General features: G+C 35.9%; 1 protein-coding gene across 1 annotated transcript; it reads left to right on the top strand.

Annotated features, from left to right (window-relative positions):
* The first annotated feature begins 1,357 nt into the window (after positions 1-1,357).
* LOC146146498 (glycogenin-1-like) lies at positions 1,358-12,935 on the top strand. The gene is made up of 10 exons (XM_083386824.1): positions 1,358-1,467; positions 1,726-1,858; positions 2,508-2,682; positions 3,171-3,333; positions 3,854-3,980; positions 4,505-4,608; positions 5,797-5,981; positions 7,628-7,969; positions 9,681-9,830; positions 10,668-12,935. Exons 1-10 carry the CDS (start codon positions 1,458-1,460, stop codon positions 11,283-11,285), a joined length of 2,007 nt encoding a protein of 668 aa, XP_083242950.1. The 5' UTR covers positions 1,358-1,457; the 3' UTR covers positions 11,286-12,935.
* The last annotated feature ends 501 nt before the right edge of the window (positions 12,936-13,436 follow it).

The following is a 13,436-nucleotide window of genomic DNA, read 5'->3' as shown; positions in this document are numbered from 1 at the left end:
CATTTTTTAAAACATTAAACCATAAAAAAGCTTGTAACATCTTAAGTGAAGCAATAGAGTGTTAAGATATATTTATGTCAAGTTTTTACTTAATTATTGATGAGCTTGGAAGGTTGACGTAAGATGCAGTGCGAGGCATGCAAGAATTTCTTCAACTTTCTTCTTTAAAGAAAGAAATGAAGATTTGAATCAAGATTGTGGAGAAATGATTTGCAATGCAGCTGTTGCAATTAATGCACTTGGGAGTTGGTTACTGCGACTTCGATTACCACGTTAAGGCTCTGTGATTTAAACTGGCTGCTTATAACGCACATCTAGTTGTCCGCGATTGTTATTGTAATAATGTTTTACCGATTTAGAAAAGAAAAGGGTAACACTAATTTACGGAATGATGAATGCTCGGAACGCTCACAGTATTATTAATAAATATAATAACACTTGACCCACCTTCACCCAAACGCTAACCCCCACCCTAACCCAAATATTGTGCGTTGGTTTAATAATTGTTTTAACGGGGTAACACTTAAATTAGTGAGCGTTCCACCCATTCATCATTCCGTAAATTAGTATTACCCCGCTTATATATTTTTGGCCGATTTGTTCTGCATAGTTGGCATGTTACGATGATGGTAAAGTTTAAGAAAATGATGCTATTTTAAAAAGTTTTGTGCGCTTGGCTAGAATCCTACCACATTTTTGCCTAGTGGTTTATATTGCTAACAATATTTGGGTTGGGTGCGAGTTTGGGTTTGGGTGGGTCGAGCTTTATTATTATATTTATTCTTCCATATTTATTTTTCTTTCTTGCAATTTCATATTTTAAAAACTTTTATTGTTACTTTAAAAAAAGTGGTAGGGTTCTACAGCAGTACCAAACTAGTTTTAAATGTGATTTCACAGGGAAGACAATATTATCAATGTTAGCATCATTATCCACAGATATAACAAAGTACTTAAGTTGTCAGAGTTATTCAGATATATGTGATACGAAATATACCAGATTCTATAAATAATTTTGTTTTTTTTAGGCACGCTTGTCGCTTATGCATGAAGTAAAATAAAATTAAATGAAACTAATTATAAGTGTCACTGTAGAATTATTATCAGAATTTAAAAAAATCTGGAATGGTTTAAAATGGGCCTGTTTTAATAACCAGTAGCTTTTTTTTTCAAATGTTTAAATCAGTAGAATTTTAACGGCAATATCTGTGTTACTTAGACAGAAGTCGTTTAATTAACACGTAGGAGTGATATTATTATGACTGAATTTTTGTCTACACTAACATAAAGCACTTACTTTTGCTTATGCATTTGTTGTGTCGCATCCCTTGTAAATAATTAGCTGCTTCCTGTTTATAGATTGCTTGGTGACCTAATTTCCTTTCTTTCTTATACTCACTGTGCTTGAAAAGGCAACATCAACTATTCAAACCATTCACCAAATTAACTTTCCTGCCATGCCAAGAGGTAAGTTCATGTATATATTCTAAATAACACACAAGTTAAAAAGATTTAAAACACAGAATATTGGCCTTAAGCACAAATCATCAGCTGTGCTTAAAAAATAAAATTAAATTAAAGTTCTTTTTGAGCTTTTTGAACCGTTGTGGTTATTTTTGGACCTTACAATAAAGATACTGGCAGTGTTGGAACAGGCTTAGATTATAATATAAGCATTAAAAATAATAATAATATTATTTTATCATCTGTCAAATTTATTTACAGAAGCTTTTGTGACGCTCGCAACGAATGATGTTTACTGCAAAGGAGCCTTGGTTTTAGCACAATCCTTAAAATGCCACGGAACGCAGAAAGAACTCGTTGTGCTCATTACACCTCAAGTTTCCCCCGACAGCAGGTTGCTTTAATAGTTTGTTTTTAGTGGCTGTTCTTAAAAAACAGTGTCTAAATGTCACTTTATTACCACAATTGTTTTGTTTTAAAACTGCATCAATGGATCTAATAAGAATAAGATTGTTCTCGTACAAGAAAAGCATCATTAAAACTAGAATTTTGTGCGAAATATTTTGTAAAAATTAATTTCCTTTTTTCTGTGTATTATCCTATATTTATCTTATATCTATATAGATCTTTTTTCAATTTCTAATGACATTTTGTGATCATTTTTTGTCGTTTTAAGGGTATTATAAATATAAAAATATATAGATAGATAGATGAATTTATTAACTGTAACTACCTGGAGATGCAAAGTTTACTTTTTCTACTAACTGAAGATAATGCAAGCGCGTATTTTCTTTGTTGAAATAGTGCCGATTTAATCGACCTTTTTGGCTTTAAAATTCTTTATTCAAGCTACATTACAGATCTGTGGACAGTTTACCTAAGAATATAGTTGTTTTTCACTTCTTACATATATTTGTTTTACTTTCAAAGTATTCAAAGTCTTGTTTGTAGAAAATATATCAGTATACTAAACATTACAACATTTACTTGTCATTTACATCTCATTTATTTATTTTTGTAATCTCAACAAGTATGTTTTGCAGAATGCTTCTAGAATTTTTCTTCGACCATGTGATTAGCGTGAACATCTTGGACAGCGAAGACGCAACGCACTTGTCACTTTTAAAGCGACCTGAACTTGGGGTAACTTTCACCAAACTTCATTGCTGGAGTCTGACTCAGTATGACAAATGCGTGTTTCTTGATGCAGATACTATGGTGAGACAATATCATAAAAAAACACTTCATTTGAACAAAGCTAAATGTTAAAATAGAATTATATTTGTTTTGTTTCTGTTTAATTTATATGCTCATTATTAAATAGAAGTGCTTACCATTGCCTGTACAGTAGGTTAAGGTTCAATTTGTCATACGCTTTATTCAGTTTTTGTCCTATTTTTAAATGAAAAAGAATTACCTATTAAGTGTTAAATAATTTATATGACCAAGCTCTTTTTAAATTTGTTGTTTTTGTTTTATTGTGTCACCTTTATATTTTAAGGTTACGATTTTCCCCAAAAAACATATTCAGTTATTCTGTAGACATGTTTAATCACTGTTATTCCTACATAAAACATATTTTTCTCATAAAACATATCTTAGTTATCTGCAAAGATACAGTTTTAAATTAATTATTTTTGCACCAAATTTTTCACTGAAATCTTCAAGCACTTTATAGTTCAAACTATTCAACACTTTACTTCCAGGCTCTTTGTAATGTTGATGAGTTGTTTGAGCGTCAGGAGTTATCGGCGGCCCCCGACTCGGGTTGGCCGGATATGTTCAACTCCGGTGTGTTTGTTTACCAACCGTCGATGCAAACTTACCTGGCTCTCATAAAACTTGCCGATGAAGAGGGAAGCTTTGACGGTATTTTATTATTTCTGTTAAAAATAGTTTTCTCTTATCTTGGACTTAAGGTAAAATTCACGTGTTAAATAAGAAGACATCTCATCGTCCTTACACGTAAATGACGACAAATACCTTCCTGATTAAAGTCAGTAATTTGTCAGTTCTAATCATTTAAAAGAGAAATATATTTCACCACAAAATAAAGGTTACATTATGTTTCAATAAATTGCCCTAACAATGCCCAACTTTTGCTGTGTTGCAGTTTTGCAAAGTAATTATTTTAAACCTTAGTTTTTAACTAGTTAAAATTTTCAAGTCTTCAGTTTTTGTTAAAATCTTTATGCTTGTATCAAATACCAAAGTTTTTTATAACTGTGATGTTTTAACCATTTGAATTAAGTTGCACAAGTTACTGTGGTATAAGTTTATGTAATAACAGATAAAGACTTTTTGTTAAAAGACAGTTTGTTTATGATTAAAGTTAAACTGGATAACATTGTATTGGTTTTGGTTTAAATGTTGGTGTTTTGTGTTTAAGGTGGTGACCAGGGATTACTGAACACTTATTTCAATCAATGGAGGACCGCTGATGCTAAAAAGAGGTTGTCGTTTCTCTACAATATGCACAGCACATCAAGCTACACTTACACACCTGCATTTGCGAGGTAGACTTACTGCAGAAGTACTGTCATTTGAAAATCTTTAACTACTCACCTAAATTCAATTTGCATATATTACATCACTGTATATTACAGCAGAATTTTTAAAGTATGTCACAAGTTTACCACATTTTGGGTGCATTTCACTTAAAACATGTGAACCGGCCTATCACTAATTTGTAGACTGAGTTAGGTACTGCTACTTGGGCTGCAACAATAGCACGAAATATTATTTAAAACTCTTTAAATACACACTTGTATGTGTCGGTTATATTGTAAACAGTATGTGTTTTAGTATGCTCAGATCAGATCTTTTAAAACTATGTCACAAGTTTACCCCTCAACTAATTTCCAGCCTGTAGATACAAAATTTTATTACAAAAAAATACATCAAGTGAGCTTCTTACATTTTATTGTTAGCGAGATTATTGTTAGCATTTACCTACATCGGAAGTCTAAAAAACGTTGTGGTTAGTCTGCATGAAATATTAAGTTAGAGCTTAATAAACAAGTTTTTCCGTGTTTTGTAGATTTGGCCACGCTACAAAGATAGTTCATTTCATAGGAGCAGTGAAGCCCTGGCATCATAAATACAACGCTGAGAATGGTTGTTTGGAGCAAGTTGATGGAGATGGTAAAATACCACTTGGTATTTATGTAAAGGAGTGTTTGTAGATGTATTATTGATTGGAGAGACTCGCTACTATAACCCTTCTAAACTTGACTTAATATTATTATAGGAGCAATTTGTTTTTAAAAAATTAAAAAAAGTAACTCTGAATATGTGTTATTTAAAAACAAAAAACCTTGTTTTTTAATGCAAAAACCTTAAAAACATAATATTGTTTATTTTAAAACCCAATAGCTTTTTAGAAATGGCTACTATTATGTCACCTACTAAAAAAATTAATTTGCTATTACGTTTTGTAACGCCCAATTCTTTGCAACCTTACGTCATTTCACCAAATGTTCCTGCTGGTAAGGTTTTTCAAGGTGATAAAACTTGTTAAACATTTCTTTTAAGTGTTAAGCAGGTTTTATAATATTTGTTTGCAAAACCACAACATGCCAGTTGCAAGGAATCTCACTTAGTGCAAAGTCATGGGAATTTATTTTAGAATTTTACAAGAATCTCGGTTTTACTTTTGGATACGATCGTTGAACAGTTACATATTTTAGAAGTCTTGATTTTTTTTATATAATGTGTTTTTTACATTTAAAGATTTTTCCAAAATTCCGTTTGTTATACAATTTTTTTTTTACTTAACTCGTTATTTTGAAATTCCATTTTTATACATGAACTAGCAACTTTCCAGAAAGCAAAATTTTTATTTCCGTCCGTGTTGAAAGAAATTGTAATTTTGTTTGCTGTACTATGATTTCCATCCGTTGCTAAGAACCTCTCGTAAATTTAAGTCCGCATTCTATTCTAGCTCCATGTTTTACTAAGAGCAGTATTCCCATATATCAACATCTCCCAAATAAACAAGAAGTTATGCTAGAAATATTCGAAGCAATTGTTTAATACTCCAGGGATTTTCACGTACCAAGCTGCAAATGGCGTTTAAATATGCACTTGTATCATTGTCACTTTGTGTGTCAAAGCATATCCCAACCTCACTCATAAAACTTAGAACGCAATGATGTCGATCTACTCGACCTTTCTAGTTTTGAAATCCATCATTTATCCAATTTTACAACAACCCTAGCCATTTAACCACATCCCTGATTTTTAATATATATAATATTTTTCCCCATTCATCCACTATATTTTTTCCTATTTAATAGCAACACTTTTTGTAACTGCAATCTGCCGTCCCAGGAATCCACGAGGAGAACTTCTTGCTTCAATGGTGGCGACATCTCACCACAGCCAACAAGTTGTTCATGGATTCACATGATCAGGTTTATCACGCGCCCATCACGTATGAGAGTGGCTCCTACCACGCACCTATCACGACCCCATCACGTGATGATCACGCACAAAGCACGCCTCCCCCCACCCAGGTACAACCCCCCTGGATACCTCACACTTTTCCTTTAAGTTTTCGGGATTTTTGAAGGAAACTTTTATATAATTTATTCAAAGTAAAATATCAGCCCCAAAATTAACCGATATTGAAAAAAGCAAAAAACAAAATTCAAGTTCTAAAATAGAAAAGTTGCTTTTTTTTCAAAAAAAGTTGAATTATATTTACATAGTAAAATACCGCCAAATTTAGCGATAGCGATATATCGGCCGATATTATCGGTGAACTGATAGTGACGAGCTATTTCTATTTTCCATTCAGCCAACCCGGTGTATTTTTATATTATGTTAGTTAAGGGGTATTATTGCCACTTTACCCCCTTTTAAGATGTAGTTGGTTGGTAGTATCTGGTGATTCCGATGCACGAATATTTCATGGTGTTAACACTTAATGAAGTTCCTTAGCTGCGAGATTAGTGACGTTTAGAATTCACTAAGTATGAGAATTCAGAATTTATAGAAATACTTTTATCTTAATGCCTTAAATCTTTAAAATACTTTTTTCGAATAACGACATAACAAAAAATACAGTAGATCTGAAATGCATGTCTAATATTTGATTCTAAACCATGGGTATTTTCTGAAAAAAAGCATGCTTTAATTTAAATTTTGCCAGTATGCTATTTTTACATTCTTCTAACTTTCTAAGCTGTTTTTATTTCCTTAATTTTAAACTTTGGAAACTCGAGACTCCATGTGCGATAATCCAAAGGTACGAGTTCGAACCCCACTCAAGCAAGTTTGGTTGCCGGTTTATTTTTTACTTTATGCACAAAGTTTTTGTTAAGGTGCTGTTTTAAATAAATACACTGTTTTAAGTTGCTAATAACACAATATTTTGCCACAAGTTTTTGTTTTTCCGCACTGAATAGTTTTGATTTTTGCAACTTTTTATTCACGGAAAGTTTTGATTGTTAAATGTTTGGAGTTTGTGATAAATTTAACAGGGAATAAGGGACTGAGAAACATTTCTGCAGTGGTTCCCAATCAACAACAGATAAAAATGGCTCTTAAATATGTTTCCTTCAAAACTTTTACAAAATTTGTAATTTAGCGCTCTGTCGCCCCTAGCGAACAACGGCGGCTTGCTTCACGCAAGGCTGTTGTTAACTTGTCGAGGTCATAAACATAATGTTAGCGCTGTCTGGAACATTAGTACAACAACAACTTTAGGAGTTCGCCGTCAATCCACAGAACTTATTTGTTAAGTAAAGCTGTTTAACGTCAAACGATGTTTCGAATAATCCCCCGTTTTAATTTGGTTATCCTCATAAAACTTTTTTTTCTTTTGTGATGTCAGTAAACCATTGACGTCATCATGTCAGCGAGGTACGTCATAATGTTTCCAGTTAAGGTTGGGAACCACTGGTTAATGATTGGTCATAATCGGAGATTACTTTGGTTAGAATCCAGTATTGGGGAAAATAATTTTGTCTCAAAATTTGCTAGAAACCTTTCGAATTCAGTAATTTCTTTTAACTCTAAATTTAGCAATTTAGAAAACATTGCCAAAAAAACGATTTAATTGTAAAAATATCAAAATAGTGGGTGAAATAACCTCGCGGGGAATCCCCTTCCCTTGTGCGTGCGCATCGAAGCATGACGCCCGCCCTTGCATGTCCAGAACCCATGTCACGTGACCCATTCACCGGCGTCCAAAACGCCCAGGGAATCCCCCCAACCCACCAAGGACCCCCTGGCAGAGGAGCGCGCGCGTCATGCGCAGTGGCGGAGTGCGCAGATCGACTTCTCCGGTAAAGATTGCTTCGAGAACATTCGCGAAAAAATGGACCGCATTCTGGTCGGGGAAAGCCCCCCCAACGAGAAGGAACCCACTTCCGTTTGTGACGTCACCCCAAGCACTGACGTCACCCCAAGCACTGACGTCACGCCAAAAGATGACGTCACGCCAAGCCCTGACGTCACTACTGACACCAAAGGTCGCTGCCCTGAAAACGACAAAGTGGTGATTGGTCGTTGATGTTTCTTGACGTTTTTTCTCTACTTTTTGTAGATTTTGAAAAAAAAAATGAAATACGAATAAAATCGCGTTTTTTTTAAGTTATTTTTGTTAGTTTTTTTTTCTTTATTCCTTTTTTTTGCTGCCTGTGTTTTTGTTCGTTTCTTTCCATACTTCATTATCGTGAATGAAACTTGCATGAATCTAATATTATTATTTACTTTGTTTACTTTTTCTTTAAGGTAGATTGGTAGAGGATTGCATGGATAGTTGTAGCGAAATTAACAAGTTAGAAACTAATTAGAAATATAAATAATGAAGACCTGGAAACTAATTCCCAAACTTGCGTAACGAATCTATGCTCGCTTGTTGTTTAGATTCGAACCTGAAACCTCGCACCTTTCAGGAAGCACTTTTACCCATTCATACAATCTTCAGCAAAACGCTAAAAAAATATATCTTTTTTTTGGTCCAATATCACTGACGTCGCTCAAATAAATTACGTAAACGCAACATTTTATGCTACTTCAAAAACTTGATCGAACAATAAACCACCAACGTCTAGCAGTTTGTTGACCCCAAGTAACCCCCATCCCGGTTTAGAAATTCATTATTGACCCCAAGTAACCCCCATCCCGGTTTAGAACTTCGTTGTTGACCCCAAGTAACCCCCGTCCCGGTTTAGAACTTCGTTGTTGACCCCAAGTAACCCCTTCCCGGTTTAAAAGTTCGTTGTTGACCTCAAGTAACCCCCGTCCCGGTTTAAAAGTTCGTTGTTGACCTCAAGTAACCCCCGTCCTGGTGTAGAAGTTCGTTGTTGACCCCAAGTAACCCCCGTCCCGATTTAGAAGTTCGTTGTTGACCCCAAGTAACCCGCGTCCCGTATTAGGAGTTCGTTGTTGACCCCAAGTAACCCCAATCCCGGTTTAGTAGTTCGTTGTTGACCCCAAGTAACCCCAATCCCGGTTTAGGAGTTCGTTGTTGACCCCAAGTAACCCCAATCCCGGTTTAGGAGTTCGTTGTTCACCCCAAGTAACCCCAATCCCGGTTTAGGAGTTCGTTGTTGACCCCAATCCCGGTTTAGTAGGTGGTTGTTGACCCCAAGTAACCCCGACCCCCGGTTTAGGAGTTCGTTGTTCACCCCAAGTAACCCCAATCCCGGTTTAAAAGTTCGTTGTTGACCTCAAGTAACCCCCGTCCTGGTGTAGAAGTTCGTTGTTGACCCAAGTAACCCCCGTCCCGATTTAGAAGTTCGTTGTTGACCCCAAGTAACCCGCGTCCCGTATTAGGAGTTCGTTGTTGACCCCAAGTAACCCCAATCCCGGTTTAGTAGTTCGTTGTTGACCCCAAGTAACCCCAATCCCGGTTTAGGAGTTCGTTGTTGACCCCAAGTAACCCCAATCCCGGTTTAGGAGTTCGTTGTTCACCCCAAGTAACCCCAATCCCGGTTTAGGAGTTCGTTGTTGACCCCAAGTAACCCCAATCCCGGTTTAGGAGTTCGTTGTTGACCCCAAGTAACCCCAATCCCGGTTTAGGAGTTCGTTGTTCACCCCACGTAACCCCAATCCCGGTTTAGGAGTTCGTTGTTGACCCCAAGTAACTCCAATCCCGGTTTAGGAGTTCGTTGTTGACCCCAAGTAACCCCCGTCCCGTTTTAGGAGTTCGTTGTCATATTAGAGTTGTTGTTGACCCCAAGTAACCCCGACCCCCGGTTTAGGAGGAGGGGGTTCTCGTATCGACGCTTGCTGACCTGCAGCGATGGCAGTTCGGTTCGATTGATTACCACGGGCAGGACAGCTTCAACAAGATCCAGGCCAAGCTCGACCAGATCATGATTCAATCATCAGCTGATGCAAGTGACTCTAAGGTGACGGTTTGAGTTGGTTTGGGAAAGTATGAATCGAACAGGAGTTCTATGTCGCTTTTTAGCCTTTTACCAATATTAGTCGTTAAAGTTGGGGTTCTTCACAGGGGTCCATGAACCCTTTAGGTAGGTGGACTTGTTTTAGTTTTAGGTAGGTGGACTTGTTTTAGTTTTAGGTAGGTGGACTTGATTTAGATTGAAATCTTAGTGTATCATCGCTAGAAGTATAGAATTAAGGTTTTAAAATAAAAGAGAAATATTTATAAAAACGCTTTGCTGCCTCCTCTTTGCTAAAAATAAGTTCTTTCGGTATTAATTGATTTTTTCCGATGTTTCGGAAACCTGTGCAGGATGACGTCATCAAATTTTGGATAAACTAACTAAGTTCCGGAACAGCTTCTTTTAATATATCATGCAACAGCACAGTTATTGTAGCTTCTCTTTGTTAGTCTTGACTTCATTTTTGCATTTGTAATAATAGAGGAAGACTTGGAAAACTAAATAATTCTAGTTTTCTGACTCAAAAAATTAGAGAAAAACGCAGCTTTTTCGTATTTTACTAAAAATGCGAATTTCAATCGGTCGAAAAGACTTGTTGGTAATTTTTACATTCTGAAAACTACTATGCTAAAATATATAAAAACACAAAATTTACCATTCACATTATTATAAGAATAAATTTCGATTTAAACTAAATTAATGTGAATTAATTAAATGGCATTCACGTTTAAATTCTGTTTTTTCAGGAATTCGGTAATTTTAGTTCTAATTTAATTTAATTGAAAAAGCTAAAACAAATCTAGTTTTCCAAGTCTGAAAGCAGGAATTTAATTTCCACAGGAGGCAATGGCGTCAATATCCTCAGCTGAAACAACAACAGACAGCAACAATAACACAGACAGCAGCAATACTAACAACAACAACAACAGCAAGTTTATCTTGCCCAGCGATGCGGGGTCATTCGGGTTCAAACCACTGGCCCCTTCCCCAGTAGGTCAGGTCTTGTCGGGGAATCTCCCTACAACGATACCTCGCGCCTCTGTGGCTCCACCTGGCGGAGAATCGAAAGGTCAAGGGTCAATTAAAAAGGTTCCGACCATCAGGGTTGAAAGCACCCCTAAGAACGGAAAAAAAACCAAATTTTCACCCCTAACCCCTAAGGTTGCCCCGGAAACCAATAAAAATCCTACTACGCCTGCTAAAATTGATACCCAACCCCCTAAAGTTGTTTCCCAATCCCCTAAAGTTACCCAGGCTCCTAAAGTTGTTTCCCAACCCCCTACTGTTGTTTCCCAACCCCCTAATGTTTCCCAGGCCCCAAAAGTTGTGCCTAAAGTTCCCGAAGTTCCCAAACAGGTCCCCAAGGAGGCCCAGGCTACCGAAATGGTTCCAAAGCCCCCTAAAGTGAGCCCCGAGCCCCCCACAGTTCTTTCGAGCCCCACAGTCAAACCAAAGTAAACAAATCTTAACTTCAGTTTATTTTAGATTTTATATCTTGTTTTAAGTTTGCATCAAGCTAGATATTGTTTTATTGAGGTTTTAAGTTTAGGGAAGTGTTTCTTAAACTTTTTTTTGTTTGCGACAAATTAATCAAACATTATTGGCGGCACAGTTTTTACAAAACAACGATTTTGTAACTGGACAATCGCCCTTAACTGATGGCAAGGCATTAGGGAAATGTATCACAATATTATCAGTTTTCCAATGCATAGTGTTGATTCAAGTCTAAAATGATTACCTGCATGCCTACTTGTAATACAAATAGATTAGTTTTTAAAATAACGAAGAGTTACGCTGCACACTTACCAATCTCTTATAAATCACACTGCCGCGCACAAACTTTGGGGAACACTGAACGGTGCTCATTAATTCACTTTTTATGTGGCTGGAAGCTTTACGCTGTTTTATTCACTATTTTGAGTATTTTAAATCTTACAATATCGCAAAAGCTAACTTCTAAAGAACAAGATTATGAAACGTTCTTCCCACTGTCTGTGAGTTGGTCTACGTTAGATTGTTTCTACACAAAGATTTTTTATTTATTTTGTTGGTGTTTTTGTGGAAATATTTAAGTCGCATATTGAACTAATAGCGCAGATTATAAAGGCGAATATTAAGGTTTTATTTCTTTTTTTCCATATTATCTCATACCCAGAAATATTTATGCAAATCTCGCCTTCGACCTATTAAACAATTTTTTTATTGTTTCTTTTAAATAGCTGAATGCCGAAAATCACAATTTTTCTACACTGTCTGGCACATTGTTTTATGTGACACGAACAACCACCACTTAGCTCAGTGTGCGTCAAATCTTCATTATTAAACTACGAGGCCAGTTGCAATCCGTCCGCCATCTAGTGATTGGTTTTAATAAGAAGTGCCAAGTAACATTTCTCAAACTTCCTGGACCTCATCAGGCTTGACAGGAGTTTGAGTTTGTGAGAATTACCTCGAAAGTTATGCGTCCATTTGGCGGAGTAATAAGAATCAATTAACTATCAGCACATAATAAGTGTATTCGTTTAAATTGTGTCAAAACGCGAACGTAGAGTATATCGAACGAATTCTTCGTTACTTTGTTGATTTCTATGTTGCCACGTCCCATACGCACGCAAACTTTTATACAAAAATAAGGTCACCATTCAAATGAAATTGTCAAGATTTAAATACACTTTTCAAAAACTCTTATTAACAAAGATATGCACATACGCACGAAAAATATAAGGCCACCATTTAAATGTTGGTTGACTCCGACCATTGTAGGTTGAATATATTTCTTGCAACGCTCATTCACTTCCACGCGCAGCCTCGCTAATCTGTTGTAACATTTAATTCGCTGTTATTGCTTCAAGCTTTTCACCAACTTTGTCGAAATAACTCACTTATCTTCATTTATTGCCTTTTGTATTACACTTCAAATCAAGGTGGAGTAACGTTTGGCTGTCAAATTACCATTAAGCTCCGCGTAATTTTGAACAACTTTTAACCAACATGTTCCGATGTTACTATATTTTTCTAGACGATGTGAGCATCTAATAAAGTGGGAATTATTTTTTAATTTAAACTCTTTATCTTCTGGTCGACTTTCGAAATAAACGTTGCAAGGTTTTAAAATGTATGTTTACTGATGTTTGTGCGATTGAAGCTTTTCTTCAAACCAGTGGAAGAAAGACGTTCAGGTGAAACAATGTCCCTTTTCACCAAAACATTCCGCCATCTCATTTAATGTATTTCAACGAACAATTAGGTTGCGTATTTGTTGACCGCATCGAACTATGACCTCAGGTTACTTGTGTAAAACGCCCCTTATGACGTACATTGTTGTGACGTCATCTCTAAAAAAATGCATTTCGGTAAGACAACTATTCCACTTCCACCCTAGTTTTAAACAGAAAGAAATAGACCTGAAAGTCTTTTATTTGTATTATTCTGACCACTGAATCGGTAAACTCCTCACAAGTAAATTTCGCATAAACGTTGCACCAAAACTGTAGTTATATTTATGAGATTGTCTGCCACTTTATTTTCAAAATTCGGTTTTAATTGCACCCGGCAATATTTCAACTTTATCTTTATTAGAAAACCAACTGTAAAATGGTTTATCCGACA

The sequence above is a fragment of the Ascidiella aspersa genome, chromosome 4 (genome assembly GCF_963924565.1).
Source record: "Ascidiella aspersa chromosome 4, kaAscAspe10.2, whole genome shotgun sequence".
In the NCBI taxonomy this organism is placed as follows: Eukaryota; Metazoa; Chordata; class Ascidiacea; order Phlebobranchia; family Ascidiidae; genus Ascidiella; species Ascidiella aspersa.
Note: the sequence above shows the minus strand (reverse complement) of the source record. Positions and strands in the feature narration are given on the sequence as shown.